We start from the raw sequence: 26,422 nt of genomic DNA, 5'->3' as shown, positions 1-26,422 counted from the left end.
AAGAGGGTCAGAGGGAGAAGCAGACTCCCCGCTGAGCAGGGAGCCTGATGTGGGACTCGATCCCAGGACTCCAGGATCATGGCCTGAGCCGAAGGCAGTCGCTTAACCAACTGAGCCACCCAGGCGCCCAAGATTTTAAGATTTTTAGAACAATAACTATAAAATACAGAGTAACGGGTTAGGAAGCCTAAGATTAGAGTCAGGGAAATTAATTAAGAGGATAATATATAGTATTTATTTATACAGACACACACACACAAACAGTATATATAGTATATATACTATTGAGAGAATAATAATAGTATTTTAAGTGGGAAATTAGGAAAGCATGAAGTAAGGAAATGATGAGAAAGTCCGAGAAAAGAAAACTAGTTTCAAACATTAAGGAACTGCAAACATGTTAAAACTGCAGTCTGGAAAAAAGGAACTATTAAAAATTGGTAGGATTTCATGATACTTTGCATATTAAAAATGCATAAGCTTCATGAAACTGGATTCATGTCTGCCTTGTTCACTCCTAAATCTCCAGTCCCTTGCAAAGACTCTGATACATAGCCACATAGTAAATGCTTGTTGAATGAATGCCAGATAACTCGGAGGTTGAGAAGGCTGGACGGAGGGTGGAGCCACTGGCAGAAAAGCATATTCAGAGGAATGATGAAAGATAAGCAGGGAAACAATTTAGTCTTAAATATATTAAATGTAAGTTAAGCTGTAAGGTATACAGGAGGAATTTACAACAGGATACAACATTGGAAAATAGTCTAAGAATTCGTAGAGATAAAGCCATGGGAAAGGGGACAAGAACCACCCAGAGAATTTATACAGAAGAAAAAAGAACCCCCCATCATGATCATAACTTATTATTCTAGTACCTGTTGTATAACAGGAGCTTGTACTCCACCAGGCTGCATTTGTGGTATAACTTGTTGTTGGAGAACCACTGATTGCTGAGGCTGAAAGATATACTGGGCACCATTGGCTGCTCTGACTACTTGAAGAAGCTGGCCTAAAGCAGAAAGTATGTATTACAAGTTACCATTTTAGCAGTGACCATCTCAAAAAAATGAATTCATAATGAATGTCAAGCCACCAAAATCCCCTAGAAATGATCAAGCAAGAAGTCTAACAATTAAGGGCTGCCATACACAATAAACATAATCCTCACCTTCTCTCAGTTCCCTCCATGTTCAAATACATTGCTTAAAATGTTTTTCCTTACTCATCATCCCTATAAAGCTCTTTTCCAATAAAGTTTTAACAGATTATGAAAGTTGATTAGAAGTTTAAATTATCTTTACTAACATGTTAAGAGTCATGTAAGAGCAGTAAGATCATATGTTTCAAGGGCTGTTTCTTTTGAAAGCTCTGAAGACATGAAAGTGTAACAGTTCATTAATATCTTGAGCCAAAGCACCAGGATACTTAGCTTCAAAATGCTTAAAACAAAAGTTTGCTGAACCAATTATCATTGCCACATAATACTGAGTGTATGCCTGGCTTAAACACAGAGAAGTGAATCCCTCTCTTTATTGTTTTAGATGATACAGAATCTTCAATTAATTAAAAAGCAACAATTATATATTAATAAAATATGTAGCAAGATAAACCTCTAGTTCTTTAAAAATTTAGAATCTTATTAACAAAATAACAAGAAATTCTATAATTAAAATTAGAGAGAATACTTAACATCCATGTAAATAAATTCTTCCATTAATATGCCAAAAATCACAAGTAAAGTTTGTCATTCTATGCAGAGATATTATGTAAAACAGAATGCAATAAAATACTATAGGATTTAGTTTGATATCACAAATTCATTCAAATAAGTTTAACTTATATGGCAGGTTAAATGTGTTTAACAAAAATCTATGTAAATAAATATTTCTATATAATCATACTTATTCAGTAATAGGATTCTCATTCACAGATCAAAAGCTCAAGCACAATTTTCATCTTCTCTACTACAGCCTCAGCAGTAATTATTATTTAATGTGCTACAGTACTCAATATTTTTTAATAACCTAAGTCAAATGATAAAAGAAATACTGATTTTGTCTTTCTCTGAGGCCAAAACAAAGACTAGACGTTACAATTTTCTGAGTTATACATATAAATAACGGTTCCGTTACTCCTCATTACCTGAATTTGTTAATATCTGCTGAACAGGCGTCACACCTGCAGGGAGTGCCAAGGTAGCAGCTGTAGCAGCAGCACTCTGAAAAAAACAAAGGAAAAACAATCAAAACCACATATGTGCATAACGGTACCTCAATTTATCTCTGGCACATTTTCATAGTATTTGAAGTTTATCGTTTAGTATATACCAAAATGAAAAGTTTTAACAAGACTAAATCCCATTTTATAAAATGATACAATGAAGATCATCTAGCCTAAATGCCTTCCTTAAGTACTTCAATGAAGTAGAATAATATAATTGGGGTGTTTTTTCCCCTGGAGAATGCGCTCTAAGGAAACCTCACACATACATACTGACACTGCCATACCATTATAAAATATCCATTCCATTATTTCTTTTCCTACTCTATATCCTCACTCCCAATTCCCTGTTGTCAATTACAGTTGACCCTTAAGCAAAGCAGGGGCTAAGGGCACCAACTCTTCACACAAGTGAAAATCCACATATAAACTTTTGACTTCCCAAAAACTAAATAGCCTACTGTTGACAAGAAGCCTTACCAATAACATAAATGGTCAATTAACACCTATTTTGAAGATTTTATTTATTTATTTGAGAGAGAGAGAATGAGAGATAGCACGAGAGGGAAGAGGGTCAGAGGGAGAAGCAGACTCCCCACTGAGCGGGGAGCCCGATGCGGGACTCGATCCCAGGACTCCAGGATCATGACCTGAGCCGAAGGCAGTTGCTTAACCAACTGAGCCACCCAGGCGCCCAAAACCTATTTTGTATGATATATATATTATCTATTGTATTCTACAATAAAGTAAGCTAGAGGAAAGAAAATATATACCTTATTTATCGAAAATAACCATATTTATATCAAAAAATCTGCATATAAATGGACCCATACAGTTCAAACCCAAATTGTTCAAGGTCAACTGTAATATACTTTAAGTATATTAACAGCATATACTTTAAGTATCTTCATTTTAGAATTCTTAATATTTTTAATTTATACCAGAATCAACAGGGCTTTAAGGAAAACCTTGTATCAGAAGGCTGAGCTTGTAGAGCTAGCAATTCTACGATGCCCTAAGATGACAATATTGGCACTATATGTAGGTGAAACATACATTAATAATAGTTTTATTAACACAAAAAACATCTAAAAATCTTAAAAGTCACCAACTTTAATTTCTACATTTTAAAATGGAGATAGTATCTGACATTTAAGTCAAAAAAAAAAAAATACATGGGTGTACTCTGAATCTCTTTAAATCCAGGATAAATTTTTCATTTACTGCTTCTGGAGATTTCTCCCCCCTTTCCTCCAAAAGAATTACACCACATTTTTACTGTTTTTTTAATTCTATACTCAAAGTAGTTCCATGCATCTCACTGTAACTATATATAGAGGTAATTTTTCTCCCTCATCCTTCAATCTTTTGAAAGGTACCAAGTCTTCATATACCAATCTAACACATACGTTTTTAGAAACACCTCTATTTGGTAAGCTCTGAGAAATAAATTTAACTGTGCTCTGAAGATGCTAATGCCAGAGAAGTCAACAATTCTTGGAAAATTATACGCAAGTAGGTTCATGACACTACTATCTAGTCTAGACTCCACATACAGTGTTCTAAGAAAATGTGCTTCTTGTTGCCATTTGATAGACCTAACTAGTTTCTACATCTAAAGCCTCAAATTCCCACTATGTCCCCAGAATCCAGCTATAGCCCCACCAGGTTCTTCTCATTTTTAAATAAATCTTGTCTGTATAGACAAATGAAAGGTAATTTAAGTCTAAGGAACACATTAACAACCACTTACTACTGAGAAATTCTATTCAGAAATATTAATATTCAGATTTTATAAGATTAATAGATCTCCCTCTACTGGCAAAATGACAACTGTAGTTTCTACACAGCATACATGACAAAATAATCACCTGCACACCTCTGCACATTCAAGATGCTATCAATAAATATCTGTTGAGTGACATACCATACACAAACCATCTTTTATCAATGCCTACTGAAAATTTCTTCTTGTATTTTATGAAACAGCCTTAAAATGAATAATGCATTAGAGCAATTATTTCAAAAGAGAACCTGCAAAACTGGTTTGATATAAGGTCCTGTTTTGTAGGTTCCCTGAAACAGCTTTCTCCCTAATATATTATCACTATCCTACATTCTTATTAAAGTACATAACTTTTCAATGTTCATTTCCAAAGCATGCCTAACTTTTTTTTTTTTGCATGCCTAACTTTTAAAAAAATCAAAACTGGAATAAAATCTTGCCATCTGCAATGACATGGATGGAGCTAAAGTGTATTACATTAAGTGAAATAAGTCAGTCAGAGAAAGACAAATACTGTGTGATCTCACTCATATGTGGAATTTAAAAAAGAAAACGGATGAACATATGGGAAGGGGGAAAAGAAAAAGAGGAGGGAGGAAAAACAAGCCATAAGAGACTCTTAACAAAAGAGAACAAACTGAAGGTTGATGGAGGAAGGTGAACAGGGAATGGGCTGAAGGGGAATGAGTATTAAGGAGGGCAATTGTTATGATGAGCAATGGGTATTGTATGTAAATGATGAATCACTGAATTCTACTCCAGAAACCAATATAGCACTGTATGTTAACTACCTAAAATTTAAATTAAAAAAAAAGAAAATGGAAATCAATCAATCAATCAAATGGGTATCTTCGACTCGGGAATAATAATTAAAACAAACAAAACCAAAAAACTTTTATTTGTAAAGAACCTACAGTGACTGTACTTCAGAACATATAAAATACATGGAGCAAACACTGAAAACATCAACTAAAATACTAAAATACACATAAATGCCAACACCTTTTATTGATAGATGTTTCTGACCTATGATCTGTTTAAATACATGCTCTTCAAAATCAAGGAGACATAACAAGTAAGAGAAGGACCACTAATTTTGCCCCAGTCTCTTTAAACACTATTTTAATTCAAAATTTTCTTTCAAACACTTAAAATTCTTAGAAATCATATGGGCCTACTGCAAGTCATTCTACAAAATTTTCTGTTTTAAAAGGACAAAAGTCAGAGCGCCTGGGTGGCTTGGTGGTTTAAGTGGCCGATTCTTGATTTCAGCTCAGGTCATGATCTCAGGGTCCTGGGATCAAGCCCTGTGTCTGCCTTTGTAGTCAGCAGGGAGCCTGCTCCCCCTCCCTCTGTCCCTCCACCTGTGTTGTGTGTGCACATGCTCTCTTTCCTTCTCTGTTAGATGAATAAATAAATCTTAAAAAACAAAAGGACACAAGTTATTCCCTAAGAAACAGTCTCAATAGCATAAACTGCAATATAGATCCTACAGTGAGACTTTCATTTTTAAGAATGGAGGTTAAGAAATTTGGGGCCTTAGACTTGAAATGGAATTTTCTGAATGATAAGAATTCTTGTGATTCCATGATAGGCTGGAATTTTGTGATTTTTATGAAGAACTGATTCCAGCAATCTGAACTACAAGGACAAATAGATATCCTTGATTCTTTTGTGAATTTAAAAACTGTAATTTCTACTATCATGTAGAAATTTGTAATTCTGTAAAGCTATAAATTTGTAAGGCTGGTATATTTAAAAAAGGAGTCATTTGTCTAGTACGTAAGCCCTGTTTCCTATCTGGCTTATCAATCACAGATGAGCTTTGAGGTTAAACTACTCATTACTCACCAAACAGAAGTGATTTTTTAAAATACTGCTTTTTCAGGGCACCTGGGTGGCACAGTCGGTTAAGTGTTCAACTCTTGGTTTTGGCTCAGGTCATGATCTCAGAATTGTGAGAGCAAGCCCTGAATCAGGCTCTGCCGTTCTGTGTGGAGTCTGCTAAAGATTCTCTTTCCCTCTCCACGCTGCCCCCACCCCTCTCTCTCTAAAATAAATAAATCTTTGAAAAATATATATTTTTGCTTTTTCATTAAAAAAAAGATCTGGAAAAAATCTCATTGCTAGCAGTAAGAGATTTTTATAAAAAGTGATTCTTGCCTTTAAATGAAAGATTTGGATGTATTTAAGAATGTCAGAGGTGAGACTCCACTAACAGTCTATTTATTGTAAACAAAGAGAAGCCATTTATGAAAAAGTGCTGGAATAATTATTCTAATTTAAAAAACTTTAAGTATATAGGTAAAGATTCTCTAAGAATCTGAAGTAATTTTTCTAATTTTAGTTATATGGTACTGTATTTGATGGGAAATACTACATGCCCTAAATGAAATTTGAAAATTTGAGGACTTAAATGTTCAGTGAATATCCCTTAGAAATACCAAAAGACTAATGCATAATAAACTCAACTGGTTAAAATGTATTTTAAAGTAATAATATACACATTGTAATAAATCTTAATAAGCTATGCTATGGTTAAATCAGAGCAAAAATTTTTAAAGGTTTGGTCTTAAGAACAGTTACCCTGAACTATCCAAACAGTTCATTTTCATTTTTAAAGTTTATAATTCTTAGCATTCCTGACCTCTAGTAATTAATGGGTCTTCTGAAACAACTATAATTGGCACATTATGTTTGGTAGGTCCCCTAAACCCATTTTCCAAAAATAGCTTGGGATGAAATAGCTCTCACAAAGCATCCTTCTTTTGGTATTTTCAACAGAAAACTGCATAATTTTATGAATCTCTCTGTCTAAATATCAAGTTAAACTTTAGATCTGCTGCTAAATCCAATAATTAGGAAACCAAATAAAAGCCATTTTGTTCAAGTTTTGAATAAACTTCAGGTTGTTAACACACAACATACCTAGGCATAATCACAATTTTGAGTTAGAATAAGTAGAGCCAAAATGCTATGTTCTGAGTCTTACCATGTTTGATGCATTCATATGTTGTATCAGCTTAGAATCAGGAACTATAACTTGTGGTGCAGCAGCTATTAAAAAAAAAAAAAAGTACAAGTGCAAACAAGGAACCATGAGGCTGTTTCATAATCCTAAGAATACTATACAATGCTGAAAACTTTTTTCCTGTTTTCTGCATTCAAATGCATTCACCTGTTTGATACCTCAGACTGTTATCAATTTCTACAGCAAATAACAGCTGTGATATACCCATCTTATACTGGAAAACATCAATTAAAAAAAAAGATTTGAATAACAACACCTAAGGATATAAAGGAATTTGGTAACATGAAGTAGTGAGATACCTAATACATACATATATATGTGTATATATATACATATATATATACACATATATATATGTATACACACACACATACACACAGCTCTGTGCATTCTTAAACTGGAAATTTTCAAACACAACTTAATTGTCTTGTTAACTCAATATTGTTTTGCTGATACACTACTATCGTTAAATGAGTTAGTAACCCATTAAGAATGAGCCCCAAAAAACTATTAACTAGTTGTCTTTAATCTACATAGCCCTCTTCTCCCATTTGACAGTTGCCAGAATCTTAAGTTACTTCCACCAACTTTTTAAAAAATATAAATCAGAAATAATAGCAATGTTAAAAAAAATGAAAGAAAGAAAGAATGGCAATGTTACATAAGTATAAAAGGAGTTAAGTGTTTGATTCCGCAAATTTCAGAGAATAAACAGATAATCCCATTATCCTAATATTCTCTGAGTGAAGAAAATCAAATTTTAATTTATGATGACCTAAAATCCTAGTGCCAGGCCTGAAGGCAATAGGAGGAACAGTCATCAAAACAGATCAAAAGGATAAAATTATTTGATGCAGGTATAGAATAAAACCAAATATTAAAAGTCTTATTTGGTATAAACAGTAAAAAAAATCCAAACAGACATTTCTACCATGCATTACTTACTATATATCACTGTCAATTTTAAGTCTTATATATTCTCAAGATACTCTCAAATGAGGCAAATGGGTAACTAAACCGTTACCTTAAAATAAAACTTTTCATTTATCTTCATTCTCCTCTCCAGTAACAAGATTTACAAAACTCAAATGCTAGGGAAGTTTCATAACTGAATACATATGTCTCAAGACAGAAAATACTTATTACATGTAACAGACCAAACTTCCAAGCCTTCTCAGGGCCCAAATTTTCCTTAGCACTGAAATGTTGGAAGAAATGAAAACCTTTTATAAAGCTTCAGTGAAACAAATCTATAAATTTACTTGCACAGTACAAAGCACTATGGACACACTCTATAAATACTTCGGTTTTTCTTACCTCTAAACTAAGTAAATAAATTAAGATATGCTATATATACATACTCTTCACTTAAAAGAAATCTAATTCAGTCGATTTACACTTAAAGTATTAGGGAATTGAAATTTCAGACTGCCACACTTACAAAACTCCCCCAGTGTTTAAGATATATTTATAAAAACCAAACTTAAATGTCTGAAGAAATAAATCAATTTCATAAAGAAAGTAGACAACGATTTTACCATATAAAATAACGAAACCCTTAGTAATAAATCTTTATAGGTCTGATGTATTTTAGGAAATCCACCATTATGTAGCCTTCTCAAAAGAAAATAGTAATACACTTATATCATCTTAGGCTCTCAATTAGTTAACTACTTGTTTATCATTACTACAATATAGAATCCATGTTTTATACAAAATTTGTACGTAAATACAGAGTCAATAGAAAGGGAAAACCTACAGTATTTCTCTTCTTTGGAAAATGACAAATTTCATTTCCAAGTTGTAAGCAGAAAAATATATCCAGTCTCACCTTGCTGTGATGCAGGAATAAGGACCTGCTGGGTCTGCGCTTGCTGAGGTACCGTCTGCTGTGGCTGAGTTTGCTGATGGTGGTGGTGGTGGTGATGTTGCTGTTGCTGGGGTTGATGCTGCTGCTGAACTTGCAATAAAAGCTGCTGTTCTTCCGAATGAAATCCATCTACTGCCCTAGACTGCATTAGTTTATTCTCCCACAACTAAGGCAAAGAAAAGTAAGGAAGATTCTAAGTGAATGTTAGTGAAGATAACTCTGAACATATGGACAAACCATATTTTACTAGTCTGTTTATAAAATTCTTTCATTTTCAAAACTGATAAAACCAATCTCTAATAAAATAAACCTCTAATTCTTACCCAAGTATATACAATAATGAAAATTAACTTTTAAAGTATCAAATTTATTTTTTGCTATTTTAGAGTAATGAAGAATTTTGTTTCTTTTTATATCTTCAAACTTTCTTCAGTAATTCCTTAGTAATTCCAGGCAGAATTTCATATAAGCAATTTTTTAATAATCAAAGATTATCCTTTTTTAACATCAAATCAATTCTTAACTATTTTCATGGAAGTCTCCCTTTAATGAAATATCTAATTTTTAAATTATACATGTAAAACATAAATTCATCCTTTCTTGATCTGAACATTGAGAAACATTACAGAGGCAATCCTCAGGTTAGAAAAGCCTAACTTTCCATCTGTCTGATCCTACACAAAAAAAAAGAAACAGCAATACCTAATGCTTTTAGAGGCACTCTCAACCCTCCACACCTTTTGAAATTTCCCCTATCTTCCATCATCACAAGGAATAACAATCCTTTTCTGCTCTGCCACTTCTCTAGTTTCTCCTCTCACCCTAGGACAGCTATTACGATGGAGAAAAAAAATGAGACACAGGCAAAAGACAGAAGATAAAATATTTATGACTATTTCATACTTTTCCCTAACACATTTCCTCTCTACCAGACTTAGTGTTCAATCTGGAGAACCTCAACCCTTAAAATAAATTGCCCAAGAAAGAAACAAACTATTTTTTAAAATATACAAATGAAATGTAATTCAGTTATTTTGGGGGCACCTGGGTGGCTCAGTCAGTTAAGCGTCCAACTCTTGATTTTGGCTTTAGGCTCTGCAGTCTGTTTACCCCTCCTCTCCCCCTCCCCGCCCCCACTCTTGAGCACACATGTACTGTCTCTCTCTCTCTCAAATAAATATTTTAAAAATAATAATAATTCAGTCATTTTGTACACAAGCACCTAGCACCTACACACACTGTTTTTTCTCCTAGGATATGCTCATGGAATACTGCCTAACACACCTGAGACTTCTATCAGATCCTTCAAAAAGGTCCTTTTACCATACTCACAATGATTTTTATCATCTTCCAACACTTCCAACTGTTCTAGAAATTCTATATTTGTAGCTACATGCTAATAACATTTCCAGCATATCGCTAATGGCTTGCTAAAAAAGTAAACTAAAGGTCAATCTCCCAAAGCAACCATTCCCCTTAGCAAGCTCAGTATTTAGATTTGCCTGAAGCCTGTTCTTATAGAGATAGTAACAATCTCTCTCTCACGGGTTGTTGTAAGGACTCAGTAACATATTTGTGCAAAACGTTTATCAGAATCTAGCATAAACTCAGGGAACAATAAATGTTAGTTTTCATTATTACGGTTGTGGTGCTATTAATAGTGTAATAGAGCATTACACCAGAAGTAAGAAACACAGTCCTGGTTTGGCCACTATTCAGCTTTGTGGACAAATTATGTATCTTTCTTGGGCATTTTCCTCTTTATCTAAAAAGAGGACAGGGTGCCTGGGTGGCTCGGTCATTAAGCGTCTGCCTTCGGCTTAGCTCATGATCCCAGGGTCCTGGGATCGAGTCCCACATTGGGCTCCTTGCTCAGCGGGGAGTCCAGTTCTCCCTCTCCCTCTGCCCCTGCTTGTGTCCCCTCTCTCGCTGTGTCTCTCTCTGTCAAATAAATAAATAAAATCTTTAAAAAAATAAAAAATAAAAAGAGGACAAATTGAATTACTTCTAAAATCACTTCCAGCTAAGAAATCTAAGTCTCTGAAAAATCTCAAATTAAAAACAGCTAGAGTTCCTCCTAAGGTAACAATTATTTTCCAAGAGCTCAAGTTGTATCTGGTTCATCTCTGTAGAGTGGGCATCTAGCATAGCACACAGGACAAAACGGAAACTTACACACTGAATAAAATACATTCCAACTAACATATTATATACAAAGGCTCCCAAACAGTCTGCATTTACCCAAAACTTCTACACTTCTTTTGTCTGTTCTAAAACAAAACAAAACCTAGCCTCTGGTAAGCCAAAAATCAAGGTACCATTGGATACAGTTGTTTAAACCATGATTTTTAAAAAAAATTTTTAAGATTTTATTTATTTATTTGACAGAGAGAGAGACAGTGAGAGAGGGAACACAAACAGGGGGAGAGGGAGAGGGAGAAGCAGGCTTCCCACTGAGCAGGGCAAAGCACTGTTCCAATCTATCCTTACTGGTATGGCCCTGGTTCAAGTCCTTTCCTCCCACCAGTACTACCATAAAGTGTAATGACTAAGCCCACTGAGCTCCCCACATCAAGTCATAAATTCTGCAAATAATTCCTGAGATCTATGTACTAGACACTACTAGAGGCACTGAGAACAGACAGTGAACAAACCTGACAAAAATCCTCCTCCTCACAGGGTCTACATTCTAATGAAAACTTGCTCTTCCAATCTATCCTCTCTAAATCAGTGGTCCTCAAAATGTGGTCATCAGCATCACCTGAGAACTTGTTAGGCATACTAATTCTCAGGCCCCACGCCAGACCTACTGACTCAGCAACTCTAGGGATGGAGCCAAAAATCTGTTTTAATAACCCACCCAGGTCACTTTAATGCACGCTATTAAAGTCTAAACCAATGCTTTTCAAAGTGCACATTGCAACCCATTAGTAGGTTGTTAAAAGTCAATTTAATTTTTTTTTTATTTTTTGGTATATGTTATTGAATTAAAAAGAAAATGTCAGACTGTGCCTCTATCAGGTCAGACTCTCTGGAGCAGAGGTCCAAAAATCTGCATTTTAACTAGCACCCCAGAGAATCTTTCTCACGTAAAGATCAAGCTCCTTAATACAGAATTATGTTACTTCTCTGCTACTATAATTTGCATTCTACTTTCCTAACAGTGTCCAAGTACTTGCAGTTCCCTGAATATACCATACATAGCTCATGTCTAAATCTCAGTAAACTATTCCCTGACTAGCAGTCTTCCCTCACGATTCCCTAAACAATGGTAACGTCTGTCACACAGCCTCAAGAGAAATCACTCACTGCCTCCAAACCCTAGAAATATTTCTATCATACTTTTCACACTAAGTCTACCTTCTCTACTGAAGTATGAACTCCTTCAAGGCAGAGACTTATTCAGGAGCTAACAAAATGACTAAGAACTTATCAGACATTTAGTAATTTCAAAGAAGAAAAGGGAAAACAAACTTGTTTTCTAGCATAATGTTTCTCTGTAAGGATGCTACTGACATTTTGGCCAGGACAATTCTTCATTGTATAGGGTAGTGCCACAGGAAGTGTACAGAAAAAACAACATTCCTGGCTGTAGCCGACTAAATGCCAAAGGTGCCCACTAGTCATTAAGACAAGCAAACATGGCCCCACACATTTCCAACTGCTGGGGTTTGGTAAGGAGCAGAGGAAAAAGGGGTGTTGGAGTAGTCTATTGAGAAGCCACATTTACTAAGTACCAAATACTGTCCTAGGTAACAGTGAAAATAAAAATATAGTACTGTACAAATACTTAGCATTAAACTTATAATATCAAATAATATAAAGTTCAAATCGGCTAAATGTTTTGTTTTAATCCAATTTATTTTAATTGTATTTATCAAAATACGCTGTTTTTTAAATATCAGCTATTTAAAATAAACAATGCAATACTGTTTTTGGAAACAGTAATCATGTTAATACTACTGACAACAATCAAGAATACTGAATTGTTACATATTTATTTATTTTGCTTAGGAAATAGAAGAACTCTATTTTTATAATACTATTTTCCCTCCAACACAGTAGCTATTATTTCTGTCAATCCTGTTTCATCAATCTTTGCCAGGTCTCTGAAATTAGACATGGAGAAAATTCATTTTCTGTTCCCCAAATGGCTATAATGTACATCTATAGATCATATTAACTAGATTAATCCTGTATTGTATTCTTACTGTGCACTTTGCGAGTAACTTTACACGTACAGACTCATTTTTACAAAATCCTGTAACACATTGTTATCTCCTTTTTACAGAGAAAAACCTGAAGAAGAGTTAAGTTAGATAATTTATCCAAGACCACCAACCAGTAGCAGACAAAAGTGGGAAATAATCCAGGCAGTCTGACTCCAGTGTTCCCAGTTAGGGAACCTGGATGCTGAGAGTGAAGACTGAATGTTCTTTAAATTCTACACCCTAGACCCCTCGCTTGCCTCATCCTAATCCCAGCTCTGGTCCAAGTTTTAATCTCTACACTACATTGCTGCTATCACAAAAGGTCTAGTCACAATTCCTTTTTACTGTTAAGTATTGTATATGTCATCTGGAGACAAAAGGCCTACATTCAAGTCTCTACCATTTGCTAAATGACCTTATCAAAGGATATTCCAAGTCTATTTTTTGATCTATAAATTTGTGATTAAATCTACTATTTCCTGGCAGTTTGCCAGGCTAGAAATTTGAAGAATTCTACTTTCACAAAACATCTAGCTCCTGAATAAATACAAGAAAACTGCACTTCTGGGCTCCCTTGAAATGGGGTTGGGGATAAATGAAGTAGAAAACAATAGATTATTGTTCAAGTTATGACCCAAGTATTTATATATAACTAGAGTATATTTAGAATAATGGTTCTCAATCAGGGGTAGTTTTGCCACCCAGGGACATTTGGCAATGCATGGAGACATTTTTGGTTGTCAGAAATGAGCACTACTACTGGCATTTAGTGGGCAGAGGCCAGGGATGCTGTTAACATTCTACAATGAACAGAACAACTCTCTGCAACAAAGAATTAACAAATGACAGTAGTGCCAAAGCTGACAAACCTGATCTAGAGAGCAATAAACTGAGTTTCAGATTTGCCTCCAATTGAGGAAATTCTCACTTTATTTTATTCAGAAGAGAGATCATGTTTTATATATACTTGCTGTTTAGATATGGATAGGTCTAAGTGTAGAAATGAGGATGATTTTATCATTCACTTTGAATAGGATTTGTATTTTTTTTTTTTTTTTGAGAGAGAGAGAGAGAGTGAGAGACAGAAGAGCATGAGAGGGAAGAGGGTCAGAGGGAGAAGCAGACTCCCCGCTGAGCAGGGAGCCCGATGCGGGACTCGATCCCAGGACTCCAGGATCATGACCTGAGCCGAAGGCAGTCACTTAACCAACTGAGCCACCCAGGCGCCCTGAACAGGATTTGTAGACTGTCATCCCCACCTATAATTACTCACTAATCCAAAACACAATTTACATTCAAATACAGATTAAAGACTATCAAGACTATGTTTTAGGTGTTTTTTTCTATCTCCCATAGTTTATACATTAAAGTAGGTCCAAAGTGTTTCAAGATAACCTCTGAGAATTGGGTTGACTTTTTTTTAATTGCCTCTCTTCCAGCATTATCTAGTTAAACTTCAAATTACATGCACAGTCATTACTCATCTTAATTCATCATCTAATTCACCATTGTATCCTTTGCAGCAGTGGTGAAATTTTTGATAAAAGTCTGTGAAACAGCCAAGAAGTGGGGAGGAAGGGACTAGAACTAATGACAAAGTCCTTTGTAAACCATAAAACGCAAAATTAATGTTAGTTTTTGTTAGCAAGAATGTCTAAACCTATAGAGTCTAATACAATATCTACCAGCCACACATGGTGATTTAAATTGCAATTAATTATAATTAAAAATTCAGTTCTTCAGTTCCATTAACTACATTTCAAGTGCTTAACAGCCACCTGTCACTAGTGGTTACCATACTGGAGGGCACAGATATGGAACATTTATCACCACAGATAGGGCACATTCTGGAAATTCTAATGGGATCCTGAAGAAATTTAGTACAGAGAATTAAAATAACATAAACTCAATTTAGTATAACAGTTTATTTTTTTTAAAGATCTTTTATTTATTTGACATAGAGAGAGAGCACAAGCAGGTGGAGTAGTAGTTAGAGGGAGGGGAGAAGCAGGCTCCCTGCTGAGCAAGGAGCCCAATGTGGGGCTTGATCCCAGAACCCTGGGATCATAACCTGAGCTGAAGGCAGCTGCTTTACCAACTAAGCCACCTAGGCACCCCAACAGTTTATTTTTAAATCCAGTTACAACCCACAATAGAAGAGTATGCTCCATCTGAAAAACAGCAAAAATATTAAACTACTTTGTTCTGTTAGATTCTGGAGCCATGTTTGTTATTCACTAATTTAATTAAATATTTCCTGAATACCAACCACATATGCGAGGCACTGTGCTCTACAGAGGCTAGGGATTCAAAGTAGAATAATTTGCCATTTTTATCATTAAAAACTAGCCATCAAACAAATCAATGTATAAATATAATATTCATATACTATATACATTATATATATATTACACTAATATATATTTGAACTGTCAAATGTAATAAAAATACAAGTAGATCTATTTATAATCTCAAAGACATCTCCTTCTCTTTGGAGAGAATCCCTCGATTCTACTGGGACCAGTAGGAAAAATCAATTCCCCACACTTGTTATCTACAAGAGTAGATAACAAACAACCTGGATTGACTACTAGTTTGATTTAGGGTAGATTAAAGACTTTGGAACTGATTTTCTACATTTAAAAATGTTGTATCTTCTACATAAGGTCAAAGTACTTCAAGGACAACCATTATATGAGTGTAAGATAAACTGCAAAGTATTTGCTGTACATAACACAAAGGAATCTTATTCTCTTATTCATATCCTGAGATAGATACTTTATGCTATTTAAGCAGTTTACATTGCCATTCTTCCAACTCAGGCCTCAAGAGTTGGCATTCTTTCACTTGTATTTTTGGATGCCTACTCGTCACTTTTAATAACCATTACATTTCTCTCAAGGTAAATACAAATTTCATTTCACTTAAATGTATGTATTTTTCCTTCCTCACACAAGCAGATTCTTATCAAAAACTCCACAGAAGTTACCCACAGATGCGTAAATACTCTTAAGATAGATTTCATCACCATAAAGGAGAGGTTCACTTTATTTAAAATAAGTTCCTAAACTACAGCCTCCACACTTCCACTGAATAGATAAATGATAACAAAACAAATGTTCTTAACATTAACTGTGATTACTTATTTGTACATAGTCCTCAAGGAGCTCAATAACCAATTTCTAAGCCAGCAGTTCTAAAACTTTTGAGTCTCAGGATCCTTTATCACTTTCGAAAAATTACTGAGAACCTCTAAGAGCTTTTATGAAATTATAACTAAGTTGGGTTTCTTGTTTACAAATTCATTTAAAAACAGCAATGTATCCATCATGTTAACATAAACAACACATTTTTTAACAAAAATAACCAAATCAAATTTAATGACAAATAGCTTAAAGGAAAAATAGCTGGATTCTCCTATCTGCTTCTACAACCATCTTATTGCTTTGGTTGAATACATGAAGAAAATCTGTCTTCGCACACCTAAAACAGTTGGGAAAAGAAGTGTTTTAAGTGATGGTTTCTTTAAAGTTAGCTACAATGTAGAATCTGAAACCATACACCAATGAACTTTCATACTTTTATATTAAAATCCATTAATTTATCTTTCACTTTGAAGGGATTTTGCAACATCATGCAGTGGTCATTTGGAAAATATAAGTTCAGTGAATTATGCAATATTCCAAATATTAACACATTTCATTAAAGAATATCAAATAATAGCATTTCTTAATATTAACAGTGATCTCATCTTGACTCTTCAGTACACATCTTTTTAATATTCACTGCATCAAAATGGGAAGCATACATAAAGCACTGTGCATATGGAGCAGTTATCTCAAGGGAAAATACTCAATGCATTTGAGTAGCAAGTTTAACTGGCCACTTTTCATAGAATACAACTTTTACTGAAAATATGACAAACTATGATTATTCAGACTTGGGCATCTGGCCAACCTCATGGACCTACTGAAACAATCTGTGGGGAAACCTCAGGACTCCACAGACCTTATTTTGAGAACCACTGTTCTGAGCAATAAGGCAAAAATATTCCATAATTTCATGAGTCATTACAACACCAAGAAAACACAAATGCTAAATAAAAATATCTAATTATTTCTGCTTAAATCCAAAGAAATCCAAGAGACAGAAAACCAGGTCCCAATGTCAAACACATCAGAAACCTAATATTTGGCCCACATAAAAAAAATCAGACTTAAGAACATAAAATTCTTTTATCAAGCACTTATTTCATCTCCACAACATAAACACTTTTTAGAATACAGGTACGTTAAGACCATAAAAAAAAAGGGGAAAAAAACAAAACTATAGGTATGTCAAATAATTAAGACCATAAATATACAATGTTAACAGTCCATTAGTAATAGTGAATGCTATTGCCAGGCACTGTGCTTAAGCACTTCATATGATTATTATATTTAATCCTCAAAACAAACCTGTAAGGTTAAGTCTGACCAATTCCCATATCACACATAATGAAACTGAAATACAGTGTGCCTAAGAGCAGAGGAAGGATGGATGGTAGAGCTATCTAAAGCTAGCCTCCTTCACCTACCCACATACTGCCTCCTGCAGCAAAGTTGAATGCTCATCCCATGGAAAAATTATGGATCAGTCTCTGGCTGAAGAGAGTATTTTAAGAAAAAAAAAAAAAAGTATGACTATTAAAATAACAAGAGGCAAACTCACAGTTTTTAGTTCCATAAGAACTTGTTCATCAACTCCATCATCCAAAAAGATGTCTCTCACATCATTAATAACATCTTCAATCACAGATCTGTACAATTTAGGCTTTAAAGGAAAAATAAAGAACTTGAAAAAGATCATTTTTCACATATTCAAAACAAACTAAATATAATACCACAGTCATTTTTCCAACTAATCAAAATTTATTTTAGAAGATGTAACTTTAAAGATATGGCCATCCTAACAAACATCATTTGCTTCAATTAAAATGGATTATTTTATGACTGCATATTTTAAAAGAAGTCTTAAAGACTAATGCAATTCATATACAGTAAGTCCTTACATATACAAGGTCCACACAATTTCCAGTTATAATTTCCTATGATGCTGTTATAATCAAAACACCTAATGTGACCCAAAAAATAGCCTTATGGGTTGCTAATATCTGGTTCCTATTATTCTTTCCTTTGACTTCTGTTAGATCTCACAACCTCCTCACTAAGCCTTAACTTACGTCCTTCAGTCATTTGCCTGATAACATCTGCAATCTAATTTAAAAATCACGTAATTTCTATTTTCTGTCAACCAGTCTGTGCCTTTAAGCTACACCATTAAACTGTTCATATACCCACAATAACAGGTCTTAAAGCCCCAGATGAACAAGGCACACCGACTTTTCTCAGAATTTCTTTCCTTCAACTACTGCCCAGACGATGCCATGAAATAGAATCATGGACATCCTCAATGTTTATTTTTCTAATTATTATTACTATCATTGTTGGTATTACTTGGGAAGGGTTGGAGGGGAAGATTGTTTCTAGAAGGTTGCCAGAAGAATAAAAGGAGAATAAATGTGAAAGCACTTTCAAAAGTATAAAGTATTTTTTAAAAATCAAAAGGTAATAGTAATTTGCCCAACCTACAACCTATTTTTCACATGTTAAGCAAGAAGTCTGCATGTCAGTGTGATAAAACTAGAGCTATCTTGTTATAAATCCTATCCATTATCACAGTTAAGGTTATCAGCCTTTTTCTTTTAATGTTTGTCATTATTTGTGTTTTATAGCCCGCTAAGGTAAGAACTACTGGTTCTTACCTTAAGAACTACCCAATAAAACCAAGGGTTTGCTTTCATAACCAAACCTCAAAGAGAAATGTTTCACTAGCATCTCTAACAGCAATATTGTTATCACAGGAGAACCCTCTAAGAAAATGTGTTCTTGCACTGCCAAAACTACAAATAATGAGTTCCTCTGTATAACTTACCTCAACCATTAAAATTTGCTCCTTTTCATCATAACCAGAAAAACAATTCATTTATCTGGGTTCTCACCTTTGCTATTCCATTCACTAACCTGCTTTATTTTACCAAATCTGCCTCTGTAAACTTTTAAGTTATTCATGTGCAAAATGTGAAACTCTATAGGGCCTCCTTATTTTAACATTCTGATCCTACATATAAGGAAATTGTCACTGACTATAGATTATCATTTTATCTATGGTGATTTAACCAATGAATTACAAAAATAACATTTAAAAAGTGGTTTTCTTTAAGCCAATACTACTACTTAATGCACTATAAAGAGGAAGTGTAATTTTAAATTGTTACTATGAATCTTAAGTTGATGATATAAATTATTTTTTCAGCAAACTGGATGTTTGGTGTTCTCTGAAGTCAATCACTCTAAAAATCTTCAGCTTGGAGATCCAGACATTAACAGCTACAAAACTTGCTTTCTTCTGGCGCTCCCTATTTAATGAATTTATCTTGTTTTAGGATTTTGCTTATGCGCCTTAGTTAACCTACAAGTTGACCATTTAATTTCATAAAAGCTCTAAAGGGAAATGTGTATTCTTCATGACATATACACAAAGAATAATTTAGCAGAACTGTTCATAAATTGGTAAGCCCCCGTAATACTCATGTTTTTAAAAGCATGGGGGTACATAGGCACTCCCTAAAATAAGCAATTTCCAAGTTATTATTTAAAATGCTAAACCTTACTTAAGCCAAAGTTTTTGCCTTTTACAAAATACAGAGTAATTTAGGTTTGTCCTGGTTTTCAAAACACAGATATTCCAAACTGGTAAACTGAAGAGCCATGACAATCACTATCTAATGATTATTTAGAAGGTTCCTTTCCAAAGTGTTAGTTCCCTGGGGGAACACTGGAAAGTAAATCAGGTTAACTTCCATCTAGAATATTAATATCCAATGAAATAAAAACACTGTCAACTTATAATTTTTTTGAGATCCAGTTTGCACTAACCCTCCTTACTCTCATTACTCACAATTCGCCTATACATAAATGTACTGTGGACATAAGGTCCTAGTTGAGGCTTTTAGGCACTTTACTGTTTCTTCAAAAAGCTTCGTGTATCCAACACTTAATATAGAAAAACAACGGCATATTAGAAGCTTTATTTCTAACATATATTCTGAATACTTGAAGAACAGAACACTACCAAAGTACCCTGCAGCTAACAGTTAATGTAGGAAGCATTTTTTTTTTTAATTCCCGACAGTAACACATTCTCCAATACAAAAACGATTAGACAACTGAGCTACAATTCTCTTTAAAAGCAAAAATAAAAATAAAAAGAAGGTACAGCAATTCTATTTTCCCCTAACAAAGACAGGAAACCCTAGCTGCTGCATCAAAACAACAAAAAACTTGGGACTCTGAAAGCTGCCCTTTTGGGTGCGAAATTACAGCGTAAGGAAAGGACCTAGAAATAAACTGAGCTCTGCACGCTCCTGCCTCTCGCCTCGGGAGCACGCACCTCCCAGCCCCGCTCTCAGCAGCTCTCACTATTTAAAGCCGGATCTAGTGTTTAAATGGAGAGGCGGTGACGTAGGCCTGAAAAGCACCTTCCCATCCTGGCAGAGTCTATATTAGAGAGCGGCAATGGCTCTATATAAACAGGGCAGCCAAAGGGAGGAGGACCACAAGGCTCAGGGACTGAAAAGCAGGGTAAGCGGCCGCAGCCATGATGGATCGACCCGAGTCGCCAACGGTACGGAGTCGGGCGGCCGCGGGCTTGTCTGCGGCGTTTGGGACCGGGCAAAAACGTGTTTTATTGTCAGAATAAAAATAAGAGTGGGGTGGACTAGTGATCACATTGCGTTGGTGACGGACAAGGTTATTTATGTGACTGCTTTTTGCAAACCTACGTGATCGCAAGTAACCAAAAAGGGACAAATGGGAAGAAGTAGGCAAATTTCAAGGCGAAAGCAGGGGCACTGTGACCACTGTAAGCTTTTTTTGTTTGCTTTGGTGCTTTTGCTAGTGGAAGATACGATGGGGGTTTTGCTTCCCCTTCGCCATTTTACCGATTCGGAAGGAACCGAGATAAGTGCTTTTCAACCTTCGTCTTTTTTTTTTTTTTTTTTAAGAAATATAAAATGGCCCCAGTGAAGGTTCCCTAAGCACAACCGCCAGAAACACCCCAAGTAACCCCTAAAGTAGCCGTTCACCTTCCACTGCATTGAAGTGGACCACTGTGGGTCTTAGGGACTCGCCCAATTCCCTAGACGCGGTTTTTGTTTCGAGGCTGCTCGGGGTGCCCTTCTCTAGACAGCGCGGCCGGGCCCGCTTCGGGGAGGAAGCGGTAGCTTCCCATCCGCCCACCCTCCCGGCGGCCGGGGTCTGGGGCCAGGGCCGCGCGCTCGCCCCGGCCCAACGGCCTCCGCGGCCCGGACCGCCCCGCGGCGGCCCCAGGCCCCGCCGGCGCCCCCGCCCTCCCGCCGCCACCGCCGCCGCCGCCGCCGCCGCGAGCCCGAGGCGCCCCCCCGCGCCCGCCGCCCCGGCCCGCTCCGCCCGAGGCGGGAAGCGGCGGCGGCGGCGGCCGCGCGGGCGGCTGAGGAGAGTAGAGGCCGGGAGTCGCCGCCGTCGTCCCCGCCCCCGCCCGGTCCGGCCGTTGCTGCCGCCTGGACGAAGCCCCCGCCGGCCACCAAACCACGTCCTTACCACGGTGTTTGTATTTGCCGAGTTCGCCATTTCCACACACAACACAAACAAGAGGGGGACAAGCCCAAGAAAACAAGATAAAAACAAAACCAAAAAAGAAAACAAAACCAAAACACTCGGAGGGTGGCCCAAGCCACCGCAAGATTGGGGGTAAAAATTTCAAACAAAATCGAATCCTGAAAGAGTAAAGGGGAGCGGTGAGAGGAGGAGGAGGGGGGCAGTCCTCCCAGAGCTAAAAACCTCGAGAATCGCCCTTAAAAAAAAAAAAAGCCACGACCCTTCTGGGGTCCGGGGGGCGTTGCCGGCTCCCCACCCCGCGCCAAGGAGGGAAACCACCACCGGTCGCCGCTCCCCGCGCCGCCGCTGCCGCCACCGGCTGCAGCTCCAGCCGTCCGGTCCGCCCGCTTCTCCCCTTTATATAGTGAGCCAACGAGCTGCGCGAGCCACCGCCGCCGCCGCTGCCGCCGAGAGACAGGGCGGAGGGGGAGGGAGGGGCGGAAAGGGCGGGGGCAGAAGTGGGCGGGGCTGAGCGCGAGACACCGCGAGAGCCGCGTGCGCAGGCGCGCCGGGGCGGAGGCCGCTGTGGGCCGCGTCGTCACGCGCCGTGGAGGGTGCTGGGCGGGCGGAGCCAGGGGACTGGAGTAGTCAAGTCGGTTTGCCCGCTCCCCAAGTCTCGCGTGATCACGTGGTTGCCACCCAGGCGGAAGTGTCCTACAGCTCTTTTAGGGTGAGGGACTTGTAAAGCATTGCTACAAAAGGCATGAGTTCTGGTGACATTCCAGTCCAAAGTTACCTGGGACCGACTCTTGTCAAGTGTTTCTGCGTCTCCCGGCGCTGGAGAAGCTAGAAAATAGGGAAGGGGTGGTGGCGGCTGCCTCGCTAGCAATGGCTGCGGAGGACCGGTCACGTGTTCCCGCTTCCGGCCCCGGGAGCGCTTGGACTCGGGGTAGAGTTTTAAATGCGGAGTCATCTCGGGGCTTGAGCTAGTCTTTGACTTCAAGCTCTGAGGTTTTCTTTGCTCTCCTGAAGGGTGGGCCTTTTGCCTGCAAAATTGTGTACGTCTTCCTAAACGGGAAGAAAGCTGATTTGGGCCCACTGTTAACACATTTCAGAATTAGTAACCCCTGAACTGGCTGAGTTGTCTCCACCAGTACAGCTAGAAGTCTCTGGGCTTAAATTTCCCCAAGGTTCGGTCACCTACTAGCCTACTAGTACTTTAAGTGACTTACAACGGTGGTGGAAATGGAAAAAAATAAACGAAACACGAGCCACCGGATTATGACAGCACGATAACGTTTACCCCTCCCCCCCCTTTTAAAAACACTGCCAAAATTCTGTAACCACATGGCCTGCGTGTAATGACTAACATATGAAATACTTCCCCTTGACCCACCAACTCTCGTGGCCTCCTGCTGCGAGAGAGCGGGCAAAAAAAGTCCATGTCTTGGAGTATAAATCAAAAGGCATTGACCTGCTCTGCTCAGGCAAATCCCGCCTTTATGGCAACATTTCACGCAGAACAGAGAATTCTCTGTTTAGAAGGCAGAACTCACAGTACCTAATTCTCTTTGTCCCTAGGAATTTTGAGAGACGTGGAATGTAGTCTGGACAAGTGAGGGAGTTTATTTTCATAAACCAAAAAGAAATGTCAAAGTTGTATGCAACTGAAAGCATATTTGGAAAATATCAAAGACGACTACCATAGAGAGGAAAAGATGCAACGTGCCAGGAGAAAGCAGAGGCCATTAATACTCAGAAATGGGAAATTGTCGGTATGTTTGTGATAGGCAAAGAGAATATCAATTAATTTTGATATTTCTTTTAACACACCTGATCCTACATTCTTTTTTTTTTTTTTAAAGATTTTATTTATTTATTTGAGAGAGAGAGAATGAGAGATAGAGAGCACGAGAGGGAAGAGGGTCAGAGAGAGAAGCAGACTCCCTGCCGAGCAGGGAGCCCGATGCGGGACTCGATCCTGGGACTCGATCCTGGGACTCCAGGACCATGACCTGAGCCGAAGGCAGTCGCTTAACCAACTGAGCCACCCAGGCGCCCCTGATCCTACATTCTTGCCTTACCACTTGCATTTCAGTTCCCTGCACAGCTTCCTGCGTGAAGGCACTTAAAAAACGGTCCTAGGAAATCAGTGTTCTTGATAGTAAAAATAGGGGTCCATTACCTTTTGTAATTCATTTAATATTCAGGTGACCATTAGCCCTAAAGGTTATACTAAACAGTACCAATACTGATACTGGCTTATTAGGACTTCTTTTTACCTTTTTATGTATACATACTACCAAGTATTTGCACTTGGAATCCCTCACCTTCCACCTCATTTTCTTCCCTAACCCCTTGGTATTCTTGACTAAATGATAGAATGTTTTGCCATCAGTTAAGATAAAGACCACTGCATACAAAACATGGGTTAGAATTTATGAGATTTATTCGCCATGGACTTATTCCCAAGGGGATTAGTCACCATTTTGCTCTGATTGAGACTGACCTGTGAAGTAACAAAATACAGTTATTGGATTAAAAAGAAAACCCAGTTCTGGGTGCCTTATGACCTTCATACTTCTCAGAGGCTCTGAGATGGCCTCTGTTTTTACACACTTTAAATTGTAACAATGCTGAAGCACTTGACTAATATTGACCCAGATCTCTTTCCTTCTCTCTCCAGTGTGCCTGGCATCTAACTAACCACCATGGATTCCATTCCAATTTACTGTTTTCCATTCCTCATTCAGTTGTAATATGCCTTCAATCACTATATATGTGTGCCAGCCAGTTTAGTTTCAGAAAGAGACATTTCCTGATCTTGCACCAAAATACTGGGTCTGAATAATTTGGAGACTACAGCTGTTTAATTCACAAAACTGGAAATCTGTGAATAGAAAGCTCCTCCCATGTAAGACTAGATTTAGCATTATATTTAAATTGTTTTTATCTTTACTTTTTCTTGGGGGAGGGGAGCTTAAATAACTTTTCCAATTTTAGCAGCTCCTTGTACCATGTATGAAACATTTATACTGGATTTTCAGTCTGTGAACTCATATTTTGTAACAGCCGTATACTTAAACAGATACATATAGTGCTCTCTTTCTTTGTAATGAATCTTTTTTTTTTTTTACTTCAAAGTGTTTTGTACTGGATGATAAAAAGTTACTTCTTTCTTTTAATGTTAATATTCTGCCTAAACACTGGATAACTGCCAAACAAAAGAGGCAGTGGAAAATTTTAGTGCATAAATTTTAATATACCATAAACAAAATGACACCAAACTTTATATGTCCAAACATTAAAATGTTTTACTGTCCAAATGACTATTTCAGCAACAATGCCAAGAAAGAAAAAAAATCTAAAAAGACTGCTCATGGAAATTAGCTTGAACTAAAATCTCATTATGTAACTTACCTTCAGCTTCCATGTTCTTAAATAATAGATAGATAGATAGATCAATAAAGCTAATTATCTGGCATATTTAGGAATCATGCAGCCCTTATATACTCAATAGTATTGGGCACTTTTGGAGAAAACAGAAGTGAAGAGGGAAGTTCTTGTAACTCAAGCTTACCAATCCTAATGAAAGCCCCTATTGTATGGTGCATAATGACAGCATTCATTCAAGATTTTAAAAGCACTGTATTTCAGTACTACCAAAAAATTATATTCAGAATTCACATATTTTTTAGGCCTTTACAAAACAAAACAAAAAATACCTGTTGATTTCCACATGCGCTGATGTTTGATGCAGTGTATAAAAAGAAATTACTGGCCATACCAATTACTTTTATACATATGAGGAGATTTTTTTAACTCTTTTTTTAATGTTCTCTTCCTTCTAACTTACAGTTTAAAATTGCTACTTCATGTCTTAAAACAGCAACTTAGAACAGCAACTTGCAATTATTTTTTGTATATGGAAATATAAGCCAGTTAGTGGTGGCTTAGCAAAAATAACAGTGTAGAATCTGTGCAGTCAGGTTTGACAATGCCATTACCTTACTGTGAGACCTTCTGTAGTAACTAAACTTCTCTGTGCTTGATAAGATGAAATAGTAACCACCACCTATGGATTGTTGGGAAGATCAAAGGTACTAGAAAGTGCTTTGGTAAGTACTGGGTGGATGTTTGTATTATTAATGGTAAGTTACATCAACAACATCAAAGCAAGGGAAAGGTCTTTTTAACTCACATTATAGGAACACTCCTATGAGATTTTAATAATGCTGCCAGTGGTTGATGATTAATTTATCCACAAAAAGTTTGGCTAAATTTTGATAACTTAAGTGGTGAGAGTATACAGAGTAATTTTTGTATGTAAATATAATATATGCTGTTGTGAGATAAGATTCCTTAAGCTAAGGGGCACCTGGGTGGGTCAGTCGATTAAGCCTCTGACTCTTGATTTCCGACTCTGGTCATGATTTCAGGGTCATGAGATTGAGCCCCGTGTTGGGCTCCACATTCATCGAGGAGTCTGCTTCTTCTCTCTCTACCCCTGCCCCCACCCCCACTCATGCATGCTCGCCCTCTCTCTCTCTCTCTCTCTCAAATAACTCTGAAAAAAAAAAAAGATTCTTTAAGCTAAATGCTGATCTATCATTGTAATTCATCAAGTTG

At 37.1% G+C, this 26,422-nt stretch overlaps 1 protein-coding gene, 1 long non-coding RNA gene and 1 other non-coding gene across 4 annotated transcripts in view; 1 reads left to right on the top strand and 2 right to left on the bottom strand.

The window, feature by feature from the left end:
• GTF2A1 (general transcription factor IIA subunit 1) overlaps nucleotides 1–23,380 on the bottom strand; it is a 45,911-nt gene extending 22,531 nt beyond the window's left edge. The window contains exons 1-6 of one of the 2 annotated variants that reach the window (XM_027568969.1): nucleotides 23,190–23,380; nucleotides 17,829–17,930; nucleotides 8,869–9,073; nucleotides 6,999–7,063; nucleotides 2,143–2,218; nucleotides 876–1,009 (exon numbers count right to left, since the gene is read on the bottom strand). In XM_027568969.1, the coding sequence (XP_027424770.1) occupies nucleotides 876–1,009; nucleotides 2,143–2,218; nucleotides 6,999–7,063; nucleotides 8,869–9,073; nucleotides 17,829–17,930; nucleotides 23,190–23,237 (630 nt within the window). In that variant the 5' untranslated portion in view covers nucleotides 23,238–23,380. Of the gene's footprint in view, nucleotides 1–875; nucleotides 1,010–2,142; nucleotides 2,219–6,998; nucleotides 7,064–8,868; nucleotides 9,074–17,828; nucleotides 17,931–21,796; nucleotides 22,276–23,189 lie in introns of those variants that run through there. The other variant, XM_027568970.1, reaches the window with a different exon arrangement.
• On the bottom strand, nucleotides 7,717–7,860 carry LOC113910802. Its single transcript, XR_003516287.1, has one exon. It is a non-coding gene; the product is annotated as a small nucleolar RNA SNORA79 (small nucleolar RNA).
• LOC113908648 lies at nucleotides 18,744–26,168 on the top strand. The gene is made up of 3 exons (XR_003515563.1): nucleotides 18,744–20,843; nucleotides 23,375–23,568; nucleotides 24,480–26,168. It is a non-coding gene; the product is annotated as an uncharacterized LOC113908648 (long non-coding RNA).
• The last annotated feature ends 254 nt before the right edge of the window (nucleotides 26,169–26,422 follow it).

The sequence above is a fragment of the Zalophus californianus genome, chromosome 6, assembly GCF_009762305.2.
Source record: "Zalophus californianus isolate mZalCal1 chromosome 6, mZalCal1.pri.v2, whole genome shotgun sequence".
Lineage (NCBI taxonomy): Eukaryota > Metazoa > Chordata > Mammalia > Carnivora > Otariidae > Zalophus > Zalophus californianus.
The sequence above is the reverse complement of the archived record's forward strand: the minus strand, read 5'-3'. Positions and strand labels throughout refer to the sequence as shown.